Source organism: Miniopterus natalensis, chromosome 3 (assembly GCF_054644295.1).
Source record: "Miniopterus natalensis isolate mMinNat1 chromosome 3, mMinNat1.hap1, whole genome shotgun sequence".
Classification (NCBI taxonomy): domain Eukaryota; kingdom Metazoa; phylum Chordata; class Mammalia; order Chiroptera; family Miniopteridae; genus Miniopterus; species Miniopterus natalensis.
Window position 1 is genome coordinate 82,392,247 of NC_142083.1, and position 20,058 is coordinate 82,412,304.

The 20,058-nt window shown below is 48.2% G+C and overlaps 1 protein-coding gene across 1 annotated transcript in view; it reads right to left on the reverse strand.

The window, feature by feature from the left end:
• The window catches only part of XYLT1 (xylosyltransferase 1), a 292,343-nt gene extending 272,859 nt beyond the window's left edge, over positions 1–19,484 (reverse strand). The window contains exon 1 of the mRNA XM_087815639.1: positions 19,134–19,484. Within this exon, the coding sequence (XP_087671765.1) occupies positions 19,134–19,484 (351 nt within the window). The remainder of the gene's footprint in view (positions 1–19,133) is intronic.
• Between the last annotated feature and the right edge of the window lie 574 nt (positions 19,485–20,058).

Consider the following 20,058-nt stretch of genomic DNA (forward strand, 5'->3'; position numbering starts at 1 on the left):
TCAGGCAGCCCAGCCTTAGAGTCCACGTGCTAACCTATTCCACTGTACTGCGTCCTCAAACTGAGACAAACGGGGACATCTGGGAAGCGAGAGGGGAGTGGCATAAAAATGTCATCCATGTCCCTGCTCGCTCGCTCGCTCACTCGCTCTCTCACACACACACACACACACACACACACACACACACGGAACAGTTCCACTAAACCTGGGGAGCACGTCACCTTCGGGTGAGGCCAAGTTCGTGCGTCCCCTCTGTGCTCTCCTCCTGCATCTGCGTCGGGCTGGCTGAGGGTGGCCATGAAGGGTGGGCCAAGTCTGCAGCCAGCCAGCCTCTCACTTACCTCTTCGGTGGGCATGGAGAGTGGGAGACCCCAAAGAGGCCAGAAGTCGACAAACACCTGCCGCAGAGGCCTCCCAGACAGGCAGCAGCTGGGACAGGGTCCCCTCCAATTCTCAATCACATCAAGAGGACTCAGCATGAGGTAACATGTTGGTTAAGAGTGTGGGCTCCACGCCAGCCAGACTGGGTTAGAATGCCCCTTACCAGCTGTGCAACTTTGGAAGAATCACTTCCCCTCTCTGTGCCCCACTTCCTCTACCCACAAAATAGTGACTTTAACAATGCATCTATCACAGGGTTTGGAAGCATTAAACATAAAATGTTTGGCGCAGGCTAAGTGCTTAATAAATGGTAGCTGTTACTGTTCACTGTTATTTAATTATGATTATTATATGTCATCACCAAAGTCCTCATTCACAGGCCTCTGCATCAGGCAACGAGAACACAAAGTGAACCTGAAGGTGCTGTCAGTACGGCTGGAAGCTGACAAGAAACTACACAACAACACCTGATCCTAAGTTCTAGAAAAATCTTTGGCCTTTGGATCTTACAATGTCACTTTGAAGTGGGGGTCCACAGTCTTGCTCTTTGAGCATTTCTTCATCTGATCTTTCAGGCAATTCCTGAAGGAATCGAAAACATGTACTGAGCAACTCCTATGTGTCATTTACTCTTCCAGCACTGGGGGTCCCCAGACAAGGTAAGTGGGCCAGAGACCAGCCATGATGCCGATGGGGAATGCCCATTAGCTCTTAAGAAACTGGAGTTTATCATCAGATGAAAGGAAGGAGGGTTGGCAGGGGTGGTGATAAGGCCCTTTTCTGCACTTGGCCACACCAGAACAGCCGCCTGTTCGCACGGAGGCGGTGGGTAAGGATCCTAGCTACTCCCTCTGCTGGGTGCAGGTCACAGCCGGAAGGAGGAAAGACATGTGCAACTAGGGCACAGGAAACCATAAAAGACTTACAATTGCAGAGCACACGGGACCTAGTAATCCCTTAGTCCATTTTAAAGGTGGGGAGACAGAAGCCATGAGCGGCTGCCCAAAGCCACACCAAGTGACATGCTAAACAAGGACTGGTGTCCCAACTCCTGAAAATTCAGATCTCTTCCCCCTGCTTTGAAAGTATAAGCCATCCCATAGCACAGCCACCACCATAGACAGAGGTGGCCTCCAGGCCCAGGGCCAGCAGTCCCCTCTCTGCCATTTCTCTGGGGTGATGCTATCAGGCTGGGGTTGGTACAGGACGCCACCCACATCAAATGCAGGGCCTTTAGAACAGCACACATGGCAGGTGGGTCTTGATACGGAGATGAAAGAAGAGAACAAAGCTCTGAGTTGGGGACATCATTCTGAGTGGGTTGGGATGTGAAAGGGCCCTGCCAAGACAGGAGTGTTTTCTGTTGGAGACAGGCTGGCAATAAAGGCAGAGCAGCTCTGAAAAGACTACTGGAGAGAGAACAACCAACAGTGAACTTCTCATTCGTTTGAGTCTCACCTCCAAATCATGTCATGTCTAAACCAGTCAATGAGTTTAGATTTTAGGAAAAGGGGATGAAGAATCCACTGACAGGGCTGCAGAAAACCTTACACAAGAGAATGCTTTTCAGTGGCGCAGAAGCCCCTGCGGGCCCTGCCTGCTCTCTCCCCAGCTGACATTTACGCCCTTGCTCAGGAACGTCACACTCTGTCCCCCCCTTCCTCCAATCCATGCCTGACCACCTTCTATTTATTTCATCTTAAACGTCACTTCCTTGGAAAAGCCTGCCTTGATGATGACCCCTCCCCCTCCATCACTCACTGTCCCCTCTACCAGGACAGGAGCTACAAGTGGGCAGGGAGGGACCCTGTTTGGTTCACTGTTCCTAGCACAGTGCCTGGCACACAGTAGCCCCTCGGTAATATTTGTTGAATGAATAAGTATTGTGAATGCCCTGGGTAAGTCTACACAGCCACATGCTCACGTAAAACTTTCAGCACAAGATACACGGAAGACTACCAATGAATGTCGCTGGGAGTACATCAAAGTTGATGCCCAAACAACAAGACTGGTTTCCTGTTTCTGTCACAGAGTAACCCGGTGCTTAGCAAGATAGAAGCCCTCTGCCCACAGTCCCGGGGTCTACGCTGCAGTCCCCTCCCAACCCCAACAGGTAGCTCCAGGACAAGGAGAGCGCTGTCTTTACAAGACCTAGGAAGGCATGTCAAACCTGGACGTAAAGATCCCTGGGAATCTGAAGGAGAGTCAGTGTATTCTACAAAATAACAAAATGTCCTGCCAGCCTTATTATTCTTAAAGGAAAGAAGAGGAAGTTGGTCAGTAGAAAAAAAGTATATAAGGTTTGCTCTGCCTTGATGTGGGCAGGCTAGAAAATAACTTCTCCTAATGCACCCCACCAAATAACGTGAAACTGCAGGGACTCCTCCTGCTACCCACTGCTTCCTTTACTCAGTAGCGACAACAAGCACTAAGCAACCAACTGGAGTTAGGGCCGCCCAGCCTGTTCAGAGACTCTAACCTAGGAGGAACTAGATCAACATTTTGTACGGTTGAGTCATTAGTGGATCTCACTGGGCAGTGATACGGTATTTGTGAACTGTTCCACGAATTTCTGCTTTTATTTTTATTGATGCCCCTTTCCTACTTTCTTGCAGTTTATTCTCAATATTAAAAAAATAAATAAAACTGACACTCTTATCTTAATCATTCTAATCTGTTGTGTTTCCTGTCAAAAGCTAAAGTGCTCTTATAATAGGCTATTAATTTTCCTTTGGGGCACAGTTTTGGCTTCATCCATGGGTTTTGATATGAGGTATTTCATTTTCATGGATCACCCTATAATCTGAAATTCCAAGTTTGGTTTCTTCTGTAAGTTTTAGATAAGTTTTTTTTGTTGTTTAAATTTTCAAAGTGATTGCCTTTTAGAGACTGATTTTTTAATATATCTTATTGTTTTATGAATGAGACCTGGAAGATTTCTACTTTTGAAATCTATTAGGTTTCTTTTGAGACTAATCATCAATTTTAATTAGGGCATCTCAGGACATCTACATCTTTAAAAAGAAAAGGCCATCTTCTAAAATAAACACACACACACACTTTTGTAAAGAATTTCAGAATGCTTACCAAAAAAAAAAAAATCTTTTCAGAAGTAAATATCCAAACAAAGAAAGTACACAAACTATTAAGCCTGGGGTGGGATGGGGAGGTGGGGAAGAGGGGCAAAACTACCAGAATTTAAAGATTAAGTTTCTCTGATCAGAATTCGTCACCCAAGAATCATACCCATAATGGCACTGCAGCTCTGCACCCCTTTTAAAGACTAAAACAGAGGCTGCCAGAGATTGAGTCTGACAGAACATTAATTTTAGCTGAGACTGGGGCTTCACTTCCACTAACCCCTTCACCACTGAATCCAATTGTCTTTCAAAAAAAATACTAAAATAGCAGCTGAAAGTCTTCCCTTGTGACATTCCTTACATTTATAAATTGCACAAGGCACACGCAGAAGGCTAGATGAAAACAAGCAGGACTTTACCCCTGCTGAAGTGGGCTGGCTAGAAGAAGGAAGCTGACAGGACTCTGACAAGCCCCAGAAAAAATATTAAGTCATTTTCCAGCCAGTGCACCAAGCAAGCCTGAAAGATGGGTGGATCCTGGGGAATCCTGACATTCTCCCCAAAACCCTGTCGGTGCCTGAGCCTGCAAAAGTGGGACAGCAAGTGGGAAAGGACCAGGCGCAGGCACGGATGCAGGGCGGGTGCTATTAGACAATACTGACAACGCCCACGCAGGCAACTCCTCCGGGGAATCTCTGAGCCCCAAGGCTGCGGCACGAACAACGTATGCAGTCCCCGAAGGGATATTTCAGCACAGTGTTTCAATGTTAAATGACACATGCTACTGTGGGCTACAGATCTTATTGGGACGGAGAGCTGAATTCATCTGCTTCCCAGCAAGAAAACCGGAGCAGCTAGAGATAAACAGAAGTCAGTCAAAGCAGAAAGTGACATCGAAAAAACTCTCCTAATTCCGCCAGACCCGTTTTGCCGCATAAAGATCAAGAGTCCTTTGGACGATATGGCTTCAGTAGGAGGAATTAAATGATGGCGCCATCTCCAAAAGCACTTAACATCAGGCATGTTCCCAATATCCCTGAAGGCACTGAGATGGGTGAGCAGCAATCCGTTAATGAACTGTGGTTCTACTGACCCTCTATTTTGCAGGATGAATTACTTTTTTTGAAAGTAAGCCTTGGTCCAGAGTTTCAACACATGAAAAGTATCCCTAAGCTTTACTCTCTAGTAGGAAAAGTAAAACTTCCCAATTAAATACACTTGTCAAAGCAATCCATTAAAGAACAATAGTGGTGCCCAGCCGGTGTGGCTTAGTGGTTGAGCGTCAACCCAGAAACCAAGAGGTTACGGGTTAGATTCTCAGTCAGTGCACATGCAGGGGTTGTGGGCTTGGTCGCCAGTAGGGGATGCAGGAGGCAGCAGGTCGATGATGTTGCTCTCTCAATGATCTTTCTTTCTATCCCTCTCCCTTCCTCTCTCTCTAAAAATCAATAGAAACATATTAAAAACAAACAGTGGTTAACACAATTCCTCTCCTAGGTATATACCCAGCAGTAATGTTTCCCAAATATTTGTTTACCAAAAGACATGAACGAGAACGTTCACGGCAGTGACCTTTGTAAAGGTGCCAAAGTGAAAACCTTCCAAATTCCTATAAGTGGAATGGATATGTAAATTGTGGTATATTCCACAATGAAATATTATATAGCAATGTAAATAAACAATTACAAGCACATGAAACAATACAGATACAGGGTCAGCAAACTTTTTTTGAAAAGGCTCGGATAGTAAACGTCATGGTCTTTGTTGAGAGTACTCAACTCTGCAACCATACGGTAAAAGCAGCCACGGCCCCAATGTTAACAAATGGACATGGCCAAGTTCCAATAAAGCTTTATTTATGCACACTGAAATTTAAATTTCATATACTTTTCACATCAGGAAATATAATTATTTTTATTTATTTCCCAACAATTTACTGAAAAATGTAAACTCCATTCTTAGCTCATAAGCCACAAGAAAACAGACAGGGGGCCAAATTTGGCAGGAGGGCTCTAGTTTGCCAAAGCATGATATAATCTCCATAATTTAATCTCCAATAATACTAGGCAAAACAAGCCAGGCACAAAGGAGTACCTACTGCAGGATGCCATTTCTAAATAGAGACAAAAAGTAACTTCTGGGTCAGAAGTCTTGATAGGGGTTACCTACCCTTGGAGAGGTGGCAACAGGAAGCGGGAATGAGAAGGAACCTGAGGGGGGAGCAAGGAGCTGCAATGCTCTGTGCTCTGTGCAGGGCAAAGGCCGCTCGAGTAACCAGCTGTACATTAATGATTGATTGGCTGTACGTTAATGATTTGTTCCAGTCTGTTCTACATCGAGTGAAATTTAGCATGTTGTTAAAATCAAGGCGGGACCATTCAATCAGCTTCAAAAACAGCAGTGTAAAGAGAACCACAGCCATCAAATTAAATGAATCCTTCCCTGTGGCCAGGTATCAGCCAACACTAGAGTATTTAAGAATATTTACTAATTAAGGGCAGATTTAAATCACATTTCCTCTAGTTGTTACTGCATTTGCTTCTAGGGTGAGGTGCACTTCACGGTTTAGGGGGTGATGCTACCAACAGATTGTGGTCAGGCTGTTTTCCTCGGCGTTTGTGGGAAAGGATGGTGTTCGCCCACTGCCAGCTCCTCCCCGCATGGAAATCTGCCATCAGTACTGTTAACATAAACAGCATCTGGCAACACACGTGACCTTCAACCTGCAGCAAAACCTGTGCTGGACCCACAGACAGGAGAAGAGCCAAGCCCGGCTTCCAATTCCATTCCGAGAGAATATGCATTTAATTATTTTCTCTCACAGTCAGCAGCTGAGTCTCAGTGAAACCCATGCTTGTAATTATCGCTGTAATTATTATTTTAATACAAATCAGCAACTTATCAAAATATTACCCCGTAGATGCTACCTCGCCGCTGCAAAGCTATAGATGGAGGGTAGACACCGCGGCCCTTGCCCCGCTTGGGGGGTAAGGATGGTGGGAGCCTCGGTGAGGGTCCTTCTACCACAGCCAGTCGGCCAGCTGCACCAGTGCCCAAGCCCACGGTCACTTCTATGCCTGTCCTCTCTTTAGAGGCAGTGAGTCATATTCTGCATTTTGCATCATAGTTTTACATCACTGCTGGGTCTCAGTGGTTGCATCCAGGCAACGGGCAAATAATGACAACCCTTTCACAGAGCCACTCTGAGAAGTCCTAAATGGATCACTTTGTTAAAACTTTCTGTGCAGCACACTCACGGTGTCTGACACACAGGCTCCCTGGCCACCTGACTGAGTTTCGATTCCAAGCCTAGGGCTCTGTGACTTGGGGCAAGCCCTTACTCTCTCTGTGCCGCTTTCCTCACCTGTGAATGGGAATAATATCAGAAGACTGTTGCTATGGTTAAGTGAGATAATCCATAGATGCTAAGCACAGTGCCTGGCACACGGCGAGCATTTAACAGGCAATAGCATTTACTGCTTGTTACTATTATCATTATTCGCAGTTGGAAACTCAAATCCTGGCATCGGTGATGCAGGTAACACAATAAGCGAAGTAACTGGCGGGCCCCGTGGCAAACGGGAACGCAGAGTCCCTTGCAGAGGAGTCTTCTCCCCTCCCTCAAATTATTACCTCTATGGCAATTAAGGCCAGAATTTCAAAATTTTTCACAGGAAATCCAAGTCAGGTTTTTATTTGAAATCACTGATTTTAAAATGTTGGCCAGTAACTTAGATTTTTTTTTTTAATTAAAAAAGAAAAAGAAGAACAAGAACAACAAGGACAGTGACAATGAAGACAACCACGAGGGGGGAGGGAAAGGGGGAGGAGGGAGAAGGGGGGGGAGGGGGACTCTATACTGCCAACATCCCATCTGTAGTCCACACCCGAACCATGCAACCCGGGTTCACTTGGTCAGAACCTTCTAGTTTCCACTTATGTTATGGGTTTATACCACGTGCTCACTCCAACAGTGTTCATTTGCTCCCCGTGACATTTTTTCCCCCTAAAAAACCACCAAAACAGTAGTCACCCTCTCACCTAAAAAGAGTTAATAATCCACCTGTGCACCTCCCAGGTTTGCTCCTAACACCCTCCCTGACATCATCCCACCCTGTCCTCTGTCATCACCGCATCTTCTAAACAAGGAGAATCAGAGGTAACAACTGGACAACTATTATCCAACAGGACTGGGAGAAAAAGCAGGCCACAAGGGCATTTCCCATCAGGACTGATCTCCTGTGATGCCTGATGACAAGCGAATGGGGTTCCCTGTTAGTGTCTTTTATAACAGCCGCCCCATCTGAGCTGGGGAGAAAGGAGAGGAAGAGAGACCATGAATAGGCTTGTATTTCAAAGAGGACACCTGCAAAGCATGGTCCTGCATTAAAAAGTAAACAGAAAACAGCCACTCGTCAGGAAAGGAAAAAAAGGTTTACCCAGCACATTTCTACCTAATGACGCCCCGTTTCACAAGGAAAGCAAAGAATGAGTAACTCCTCCACGCCCCCGAAGAAAGGCGGCTTAATGGGGTAGCCACTGTATTACTTGATCCATCCAATCTGGTTTTAATACTACCCTTAAATAATGGATACATCAGCTCCCCATCATCAAGTACATTTGTTTATTTTGTTAATGTGAGTCTGGTTGAGCACTGAGACTTGGTGGAATTATCGCTTCGTCCTTGGGCTCTGTATTGCCTCTCCCCTTGCTCGTTATAAAATGATTAGTTGTCTCCGCCGCCCTTTCAAATTGCTGTTCGAGTTGTGCCGCAGTTCTGTTATCCTGGTTCTGAAAAGGGGAGAGTCTTGGCTCAGGGTTAAGTTAACGTAGTAACTTCGGGCCCATTTGGGGACCTATTCATCACAGATAATTCCATGTTCGACACATGGGCGACCCCAGTACAAAGAGTCAACATGAAACGAATGAAGAGATGCACATTTAGGGTCCAAACCTAAGTCCAGAAGACGGGCCTGGGGAGCCCCATCACTGTGGGAGCAGCACCGACAGCAACCAAGGGCATCAGAGAGGGCCCCCGACTGCAAGTGCCCCTCAAGCGGACCCAGAGCACAGTTCCTCCCAATGTCTACCTTAAAACCTTTCCAGTTATACTTCAGAATAAAACAGCATCGCTGTTTCCCAGAGGAGCGGGGTGTCTCATTTTTTCTACTGTTTTTATTTTAAAATTTTTTCTCCATTACGGTTCACAACTAATATTACTTTGTATTAGTTTCAGATGTACAGCATAGTGGTTAGACAATCATATTTTACAGTGTTTCCCAGGAGCAGGGTGTCTTTAAGATGTTTAAGCCATGCCCTGGCCCCACAGTTCAGCTGGTTGGAGCATCATCTGGCGCACCAAAAAGTTCCGGGTTCAATTCCCGGTCAAGGCACAAACCTAGGTTGCAGGTTCAATCCCTGATCAGGGCACATACAGGAGGCAACCAATCAAAGTTTCACTCTCACACTGATGTTTCTCTCTCTCTCTCTCTCCCTTCCTCTCTCTCTAAAAGTCAATAAAGAAAATAAATAAATAAATAAAAATAAAATAAATAAAATGGTTAAGCCACCATTGACCAAATCTTAGTCATTCTATGACCTCCTTGACAGTCATTCACCATCCAGGTTGAGTCACGAGTAAGATTAGAATCAAGCTTTGGGACTATAATTTATGTCTTCATTACATTAACTGACTTCTTTTACTTAAATGCCAATTTACTCGCATGGTAGGCAGCAGGAGACCTAATGTTGTCATTTGACTGTCTGGTTATATTTATGTATTTTCCCTCATACACATTCAAAGAAATATATGGCCATTACAAGTCTTAAAGAAACGATCACCCAAGAAGCAGGGGATGGGTGCGGTGGGACGCTGTAGGTGCCCTGTGTCTCGGTCTGGGTGTGGGTTACTTGGGCGGGTTCGGTTCCCAAAAACTCATTGAGCTGTACAGTCAGAATAATGGGCACTTTTGTATGTACAGTCTATTTTGGTTTTAGAAGTCATTAAAAATATGCAAACTTTAAGAAATGAATAAATTTCATGCAGATAGGAATAGAAACTCTTTATTAAAAGCTGCTCTAATAATGACAGTTTGCCCACGCAGCGCCTTCAATCATGGCTATGTCAGAACTGGTGCAAGCGCCACACTTAGGACTCCTGGGGTCAGTGTGGGGCGCCTCTGGCAAAAGATATTCATCCAAAATAAGTCCTCACCAAAAATAAATAAAGTTAATCCACCCGATTCACAATAAATCCTCACATGTGGCCTCTTACTTTCAGTACCCCAACTGTTTCTGTTACTATGCTTGTGACAATCTAACTTTTTAAAATGTTCGTTTGTTTTTGTTTGGGGGTCATCCTGCTCCCTGACCATCACTGCAGGAGGGCATGGGCACAGCTAGTCTCAGTCCCCACAGGGTCCGGCCCACAGGAGGCCCTCATCCACTCTCTGGTGAATGAATGGATGAGTGGGTGGGAAGCCTCAGGTGGACTTTCCTCATTCACTTGCTCTTTGTCGCCCGGGATCACAAGGCAATGTGAGGGGGGCCCTGCCAACTGGTACGAACCTCTCACTTGCTTCTACTCTGAGACAGACCCTGTCTGGCATCCACACAGGTTTCTGAGCCTCAAAGTGCTTTCTCATCTGTTTACTGAATGCCATCCTCACAAGCCTGTGAGGTCAGTGAGCCTATTCACTCATCTGATGGGCATGCCAGTTGCACCCTGGCAGAGTCAGCGTCCGCCCAAGGTGTTCCAGAATGTTACATCTTTCCACCGGCCCTGCCATCTCTGTGACCACTCTCAATGTCCCAACCGCTGTTACTGGGGGGAAAGGTTGTGGGGTGCACAGAAAGGGGAAGGTGGATGATTCGCAATAGCATCTTACACTCACCCCAAAAAAGGAGAAACCAGTTTACCAAATTGTAGAATTTGATTGCAGAATTGATTTCATTTTTGTTGCAGACGTTGCCTCCACAGTGGCCTATATGAATTTGCATATTCTGTGTATAAGCCAACAGCAAAGGATGCCCTTGGGAAGGCAAGGGCAGGCCAGGTAAGTAAGTGCTGTGACTAAACCACACAGGGTAACTGAAAGGTGACCACAGATACTTATTTTTAGCTTGACACAGTGAACACCAAGCTCTTCCAAACAGGTTACAAACTCAACAGCCTAGAGGGGCCAGTCAGGCATCACAGGTGAAAGAGGAGATCTTGTGGGGCTCTCGGAAACCTGAGGGGTCTCAGGAAAGCTCATCCTCAGCTTGCTCAGTGGAGAAGAAAAAAATGTAGGCCCAGTGCTGCCGGATTTTGTGACTTTTTAAAGGCATTTCAAAAATTCACATTGTCTTAATCCCTACATTTCGGCGCCTTTCTATTTTAGTAGACTATGCAGGCCAAACACAAGCTACCTGTGAGCCATGAATCTGAGTGCCCCTCTTGCAAACGTCTGTCATGGTGAGGCTGCACCAGGAAAGAAGACAGGATGCTGACCATGAACCCGGCCTGTGCCCCGTCACAGGCCCTTCCTGGTAAGTACCCTCATGGTCCTTGCATGGCAGATGAAGAAACTCAGCCCCCGAGAGGTGAGGTGATATGTCCAGGTCACGTGATATGAATGGTAAAGCCGGGCTGTGAAGCTCTGATGTCAGAGTTCTGTTCTCCAAACTAAACATCAGCATCTGACCACCTGTTCCCCTGAAGACCTTGGGCAGCCCACTGCTCCTCTCTGGGCTTCTTACTCTCCTAAAAGAAGAGGGTGAACTCCATGAAGGCAGCAGACAAGGCCTCATGTCCACCAGTTTTGGGGTGATGGGAGACTCGAGGGCTTCCAGGCCCTTAAATCACACTATTCCTGGCCCCCACCTGTCCAGAGGACACCTTCCTCTTGTGTCCACGAGGCCACCACAGGGAAAGAAGATCGGCAGTGAACTGGGATAGGACTTGAGAGAAACCTCTCTGTTGATAGGCCATTTATTAGCAGTGGCCTTAGCTCTCCCCTGCTGGACTGGTCCTCCCGGAGAGCAGAGATCACATCTCCCTGTACACAAAAGCAGTTCCAGTGCCTGGGCATGCTCTAACTGTTGGAGTGGAGGACGAGTGTATGCATGGACAGATGCATGAATGGATGGATGCATGCGTGGATGCATGGACAGGTGGATGCATGTGTGGATGCATGAAAAGATATGGGGGAAGTGAAGGAGGGAAGTGCATGGGATAAAGGGCTTACTGATTCTAAATTGAGAATAAGAATGCAGGCTTTGGAGTCACCACCAACCTTGAATTCCTAGTCTTAACCTTCATCCAACTTATTGCCTTAATTTTTATTTATAATCAGTAAAACAGAGGTGAGACTAATAGCCCTTAATTTGCAGGATGTTGTAAGGATTCAATAAAATCATGTCTTTCCAGTACTTCCAGTGTCTAGTGCAAGGTAAACGTTCAATAAAGAGAAATTCCCTTTTTTCTCCTCATCAGTATCACAGTTATAGTGGCTGTGCCCGGGTGGGGGACCTTTGCCTCAGTCTCTCCGCCCCATAAATTTGACTCCCTAGAGCTTAAAAAATGTGCCTGGAGGCCAAGGATTACAGCAAAGGATTTCCAGGGAGGAGACCATTAGCTTGGATTAGATGTCCAGATAAGCTAGCAGTCATCTGGCTGGGTCAAATCAGACCTGAGACAGAACAAACAAAGCCATTCTGTTGCCTTCAGAGGGTCCTAAAGTGGGGAGCTTCCCCAAAAACGACTCAAGAATGCCCTTAGGGGACATTCTTCCCCATTTGGCTGGGTGTTTGGGTGCTGGTCTCCCTGCCCACTACAGTGTTGAAGGGGTTAAGGTGGCACACACACCCTGCCCCTGTCCCTGACACCTTGGTAATGTCTCTGGCTTCCAATAGGGGAGGGGCAACTCTAACCACAGGGATCAGAGGGGCACAACCTGATGAGTATCTGCGGGCAAACGGGTGGTTTCTGTTGCAGGCGGAAGGAAGTGCCCACAAGACAACTGGACTGCGTGTTCTTGGAGATGCCTCCCTGCTGCACCCCGTCTCTTGGGGGCAAGTCCTGGGCTCTGCCTGAGAGAACCACAGAACCATTTAACCAGGTGAGTGGAGCAGCAGGAAGCCTGTGGAGATGAATGAAAGGCTGTTTCCACCGGCCAAGGATCTCTGCATAGTACCCTCTTCCCCCTCCTCCCCTGGCAGGAGAGAGCTGAATTCAAAACACTTTCCACCAGCCAACTTGGCAGTTCAAGTTCAGTTACTCCCTAGGACGCGCTCTGTGTGTTTGACTATAGCAGGATATGCTCTTCTCCCAGGATCACTGGGGCTGACCTTGGTGCTGGGCATTGTGCCCAAATCAACTACTTACGTGCCTCCTTAAATCAGTTCTATGATTCCAAGGTTGTGGACCTTTGCAAGATGCTTTTAAAAGGGAGGTTGTAGAGTGATTAAGAGCACAGATCGCCTAGGTTCAAATCCCAGCTCTGCCATTTATCATTGTGGACCTTGGGAAAGCTGCTTAAGTTCCCTATACCTCAGTTTCCTCACTGTAGCATGAAATTTAAATGAGTATTTTTCAGATACCAAGAACAGGGTCTGGTTGCATTTAGCACCATGACTGTTGGTTATTGAAACTACAATAGTATGTACATGCCTTACAAGAATAACCGAGTTCATACATACAAAGGGCTTAAAACAGTGGCGGGCACATTACAGCTGCTATATAGGCATACTATTGTTATTATTATTGTTATTATTACCCTTCTACTTGTCTCGTTACTTAAGGGTCTGATTCAGTGAAAACTGCATTTCTGCCCTTTTTCTAGGGTTGGCACATTTTTAGGAACCTGCAATAAGAAGTGAGAAAAGTGATATGAAGATTTCAGGAATTAGTTGGCTGCATTTAGGATTTTTCAAAGAACTGCACAGAAATGGAGCTCAGAAATCTGTCCATCAACTGGAATGGAGGCAAACTTGGGTTTGGAGCCCAGTCCTGTTCCTCCCCAGCATTGTACACTTAGTGAGCAAGTTGCTACCACTTTCTGAGCCTCAGTTTCTTCATCTGTGAAATGGGAACAACAACAGCTATAACCCACAGACTTGGGAAGAGTCACTGAGTGAGATAATATCTGCAAAGCCTTCATTATTCCTGCCACACAACCGACATCATAAGACCAGCAATTTCTAGCCAAGTGCCCTTCGTTTCAATTTTGTATGAGTGGGTAACACTTTCTTCCATCTTGAATTTTTTTGGGGAGTGAGCACAATGTACGCAAAATACCTAAAGCATGCCTGGCATACAGCTGGCACTCAATAGATGTTAGCAGTCCTCCCCCTACCACATTCCGTCCTGCTCCAAGGATGACACACACAGAAGACGGATGCTTTCTACTGCCTTGGATTTCTCTCAAACTCTACTTGGCATAGTAAAATGGATGCTTATTGCGAAAAAAAAAAAAGTGCTTATTTTCAAACATACCAAGAGTTTCTTTTTCAAAGAAAACAACTCACATTTGAGCATTTATTATGTGCCAGGTGCAAATCAGTTCACAAGTTTTGTTACATTTCATCCTCACGAAACCCTATGAGATAACCCTGATTTCCAGAGGCACCAAGTTACAATGACTCACCCAACATCATGGAGATGGCAACCAGCCAGCGTGGCTCAGTGGCTGAGCACTGACCTATGAACCGGGAGGTCAAAGTTCGATTCTTGGTCAGAGCACATGCCCAGGTTGCAGCTGGATCCCCAGCAGGAGGCAACTGATCAATGACTCTCTCATCATTGATGTTTTTCTCTCTCTCTCTCCCTTCCTCTCTCTAATATCAATAAAAACATATTTTTAAAAAAATCATGGAGATGGCAAAGAGCAGAGCTTGGACTTGCACCCCGGAATGTTAGACCCAACGATACTTAAAACGGAGATATCTTTCATTTGTGCTAAGGCTTGGAACACATTTCCTGCGACTTTCTCTCCTGTTCCCACACCACTTCCCTTTAAACTTGGGTTTTGCTGGGATTGAGTTTGTAATTTATATCTCTTTTATTTTCCCCAAAGTATTTTCTTTTTGTTTCTGATAGATGGGGACCAGGGTTAATAAAAATGGGGATATACAAAGGAGAGCTATCATACGTGACAAGTCTTAGGGCAATATTAACCAAAAGACAGAGAGGGGGCAGTTCTCATGCCATGCAGTCAGCTATGAAGGCACTGTGCATGTTAGTCCTTCTGCACCTAGATTTATAACCCCACTGACCACACACAGCTCTGGGTGGGAGGGCAGACCCTTACTACGAGATTTTCTTAAGGATATTTTGTTTTCTGGAAACACACAGGTGCACGCGTGCGTGTGCACACACAACTGTGTTAGGTATCTGCTCTAGCTCAATACACCAAATTTCCTTTTCTATTAAGGCCATGTATCAAAGTTGGACAATCCCCAGCAAACAGAAACTTGTGCCTTGGCTTCCTATCTGCAAAATAGTAATAAACATTTTGTCATTCAACCTTCTGGAAGATTTTTTAAAAAAGAATTGTCAAACTAGAGAGAATGTCTAAAGTGTAAAGAGACTGAAAGGAAAGTATATACAAGGTGAGGCAAAAGTAGATTTGCAGTTGTTTCCATGGAAAATAATAATTAAAAAATAATAATACAAGGATAGACTCTGTGTTTTGCAATCGCAAACCTACTTTTGCCCCACTATACATATATATTTATAATATACAAACACACACATACTGTATATCTATACAAAACATATATATACCTATGTGTATAATCATTTCTCCTTTTACTTATTTTATTTAACATTTTTCAGTATGTGATTAAGCAGATGGCAACATTTGCAGCAAGATAAATATTGTTTGATGATGCATATTTCTGTATACAAAGTGTAATGCATTGCTCAAGCAAAATAAAACTCCATTGAGAGTGTGAAAAAAACACCATCAATAAAATACCCTCTGTTTTCTGCGGTCTCAAAACATTTGGATAGAAAGGAAAGCTGTGCCTCTGAGGCTATTAGAACCAGAGGCGCTCTGCATACAGTGAACCAATTTTTCAAAGTCACTGCCAGTGTCTGAACACATCCTGAGTTATCTGAGTAATGTGAAGTATGAGGAATTTCTGCCGAAAAATCAACATTTCCAAGGGGTCAGACAATACAGAAACCATTTTACTTTAAGTGTGTGTGTGCGTGCACACCACACGCGCAAGGGTGATAAAAATTAGGTTTCTTAAATAAAACTAGTAACAGTTTATCTAAGGGCACAAGCAATAAAAGTGAAGACTTCAAGAGGTTCACTGGAGGCAAAGGGAAAAAAAACATTCCTTACATTAACACACGCAATTCTCCTTCATTTTCTCCAAATCTATTCAGAACCTGTAGTGATCTTTTTGACACTCTCCCCAGTGTCCCCTCCCTATATGAGTGAGCCCATCTGTTTCTTAAATTCTAAAATGACAGTAAAAGCCACAGCTTACCGGAGGCCCAATGAAAAAAATTCAGTGTCACAGCCACAAAACTCAGCTACAATCCAGCCAATAATTCTAATATTTAAGAGCTTTGAAAGAGGCTGAGAGGAAAAGGTAAGTTTGCAAGTCTTTTAGGGATATATCCATCTTTTTAAAAAAATTTTTTTAAATATGTTTCTTTTAACTAAGAGGGGAAGAGAGACAGAAACATTGATGAGAGAGAAACTTTGATCAGCTGCCTCCTGCACGCCCCCAACTGGAGGTCGAGCCTGCAACCCGGGCATGTGCCCTGACCGGGAATAGAACCAGTGACCTCTTGGTTCATGGTTCGACGCCCAACCACTGAGCCACTCCAGCCAGGCAGGGATATACCAATCTTGCCACCATTCTCTTGCTCTCTGACTCTGCTGGAGAAACTGGATGTTTCCTCTTGGCTTTTAAAAATGCACCAAAAATATAATCAGGTCCTTCGATGGGGGAGCAGCTACTCCAACATAAAAGGTACAAGTGCAGAAGCTCTGGCTGGTGGGCACAAGGAAGCAGCAACGTCTGGTTTAGAAAATGCTCCATGCTCAGTGCCTGCCTCACACTCTTTGGGACATACTGATCACCACCACCAGGGCCACAGACTCCGTGTGCACGTAAGAAGCACAAGTGCCCATCCCACCCCCAAGACCTCAACAGAGCAGAGATTAAGCACCATCTCCCAAGCGTGTGCCTCACCAGCTCTTTACAAGAGCCATCTGGAAAATCACAGGGAATTGTTTTTAAATGTCCCTCTCCTGATTTCAGCTCCAAAGCACCATGCCAGCAGCCCCAGCAGGGGCTGCAAACAAACAGCATGTTGCAAGGGCCTCAGTGGCTAGAGAAACAGTCTGGTCCTTTCCTAACCTGCAACTCAAGCTCAGGCGATACCAGACTTTGGGAACAGCCTGCCCCCTTCTGGTCTCCTTGAGCTTCATGGAAGGGCAGGGGCTGGGGGGGGGGGGGGGGGGGGGACAAACACAACGACACACAGCCAGAGGAGGACAGATCCCTGGCCCCACCTGGCAAGTCTGCACTGTGTCTTCAGGATCCAGCTGGGCATAAGGGTACATGGCAGGGGAGAGAGGAGGGAAAGGAAAGGAGACAGACGAGCAGATAAAATAAAATCCAGGAGACAAAACAGTGAACAACAGTATGGTAGACAACCATGAAGAAGGGAGAGGGCAGAAAAAAAGAAAAAAATACATATATGTCTGTATCGGAAGGTGAAGAAATTGAGAGGCTGGGAGATAGAGATGGGAGACAGCTGAACTTGCAGATAAAAGCAGAGTTTCAGAAAAGCAAAGGAACTCTGCTGCTGACACTGGCATTCCAAAAGGAATAAAAAAGAAAAAATGGCACGCTCCCACCTACCTTCCGTAATGCACACCTCTCTGTGACCGAGCTGAGAGGTGAGAGAACAGGACACTGAGCTGAGCACACACAGGGATCCTGGAAGAAACTTGCCAGTGAGGCCTCTTTCCTCCCCTCTGCTAGTTTCAACAGGTGGTATTTGCACCAAAAGGCACCTCCGGAGGCCGGTCTGAACCCCAGATGCAAAGGACATAGTCAGCTCCATGCCCATGCTACGTGTTCCCACATGAGGCCAGCGGTGCATATCCTGAACCCCTCCCCCCCGCCTCCCAGCAGGGCTCTGAATCCAGAAAGAACTTCTAATTGCATTTCTGCCCAAACACATCACTATCCACTTCTTGAGTTCAAAGGCAGAGTGTGAGAGTACCCTTTGCTATAAATAAGAGGCTGCAGAGCATGGGGAATGTTCTGATCCTCCATCAGGAGTCTCAATCCACTCTCCTGTCCCCAAGATGAGGGAGACGGCTCCCTGCTACCCACACAAGCTAGTCACCATCAACGTGACATGCCATCGCATCATCAGCTCAGCGGCACAAAGAGCTGCACTCTGGCAAAGAGGGTCGCCTTGACTCAAAGTTTAGCAGATCAACAAGCATCACGCTGTGTCTGACGGCAGCCTTCAGTGAGGGCCACCGAAGTCACAAACGACAGAGACCTGTGCTCAGTGCCTAGGGATCCTGACACTACCCCCTGTTGTCTAATGTCCCCCGAGAGCTAGGAGATTCCCCATAAGCAAGCAGCATGATGAAGATAAAAGACAGACACACAGCTCTCGTGATGCCTTAACACAGACACTCACACCCACTGGCACTAAGACCCTGGGCCAGAGTTGGGGACTCTAACCTCAGGTGCTGTGAGCTCCGAATTCAGTGGGCTTAGCAAGGCAGCCCAAAGAAGGTATGAAAGATACCCCTGGAGGAGTTGGGGACAGTAGGAAGACACCCAGGCGGCCCCTGAAGACTGAGGAAGGAACAGTTTCAGAGTCCAGACTGTTCACATCCAAAAGAGCACAGAAAACCCATAGCAGCCCGTCACGATGGCGTGGTGGGACACAGCTAGATGGTAACTGGAATCAGCTACACACGCGATGGAGAGCCGGTGACACCATCTAGGAGAAGGGGCCATGCCCTGACACTGGAGAGCAGGGTGACGAAAGTCAGAGAGGGCACAAGGAGAGGGCAAGGTTAGAGACCGAGAAGGTAAAGACAGGACAGGAGTCAGACACCCAGAGATGGGAGTAAGACCCAAAGTAAGATCAGGCACCCAACACTGAGTCTTGATTCAGGGAAATGGCTGGGGGACTTGGGACACTGATCCCAGACCCCCTCTCAGGCCGGGGCAAGGAAACGAGGCAGCAAGCGGGCACCGACTCGTCTGCACCCAGCTCGGGTAAAACCCGGAGATGCTGCGAGAACCACCCGTGAGCAGCGGCTGAAGAGCCCGGGCACCATCCACTCACTCAGACAGGGTTGGAGGCACCAACACCCACATGCATAGAGCAAGTCGGAGCGTCCAGAAAGAGTGACGAGGAGCCGGCACCCAGCCAGCTCCTGTAACCCCCAAAGCGCCTCCTCTGGAGATAACTTCCCCAGACCCCAAGGGGGCAGTCCTTAGACTCCGGATGGGGCAGCCCCCAGCCCCAAACCTTGTCAGGGACCCCACCCCTCCTTCCAGGGAACAGGGATGTGGAGCCAGCAGGCTTGGGGAGTCCCAGCCTGATGCCCAGGGCTCAAGGGCTGGGGGGCGTGGGGCCAGGGCTGCCTCCCTTCCTCCCGGACGCAAGGAGAAGGGGCATCTTACCAGCGCCCGCGGGGGCAGCGCCCCCCGACCGGCCAGCTGCTGCGCCCGGGGCTCTCCGGCGCCGCCTCCCCGTGCCCGCGCCGGGGGCCCCCGTCCTCCGCGGCCGCCGCCGCCTCCTCGGGCTGCTGCAGGCTCGGCGGGCAGGTCCCGGCGCTCGCGGCGCGGGGCCGGGGCCGGGGGCGGCTGCTCGGCGCCGCCGGCCGCTGCGCCCCCCAGACGCTCGCCGGCCCCGGAGTCGAGGCTGCTGAAATTCCACACGACCAGCGTCTGCAGCAGCAGCACGGTGAGCGCCGCGAGCAGCGCCGAGTGCGAGCGCCGGGCCAGCCTCCGGGCGCACGGCGCCGCCACCATCTTCGGAGCGCGGCGGGCGAGCGGGGCGCGGGGACCCCGGTGCTCCGGGCCGCCCCCGCGCTCCCCGTGGCTCTCGCGGCCGCCGGCCGCCGCTTGGGCTCGCGCTCGGGCCGCCGCCGCCGCCGCCTCGGCTCGCCGCTGCTCCCCAGCCGCCGCCGCCGCTGCTCCGCCGCCGCCGCCGCCTCCACCGCCGCGGCGCGAGTTTTCAGACGGGCAGGGACCCGGACGTCACCAGGAGGAGGGGAAGGCGGGGAGGCGGGGAGCCGGAGGCCGCGGAGCGGGGCGCCGGCGCGCGCGCTCGGGGGGCGGCGCGCGGGGACGGGGGCCGCGCCCGCGGGGCTTCCCCTCCCCACGCCCCTCGCCCGGAGGGGAGGGGGCGGGCGGCGCGGAATGGGCTCGGGGGACGCGGGCCCCGGTGGGAGGGGCGGGGCCTGGGGCGGAGCGAGCGAGGAGAAAGGAGGAGGGAGAGGAAGGGGTGGGGGCAACGAGAGGGGACGGACCCCCACTCCCGCCGGGAGTGAGCGCGGGGCAGGGGAAGGGGCGGGCGTGAACGGCAGTGGGAGCTCCGGGGCGG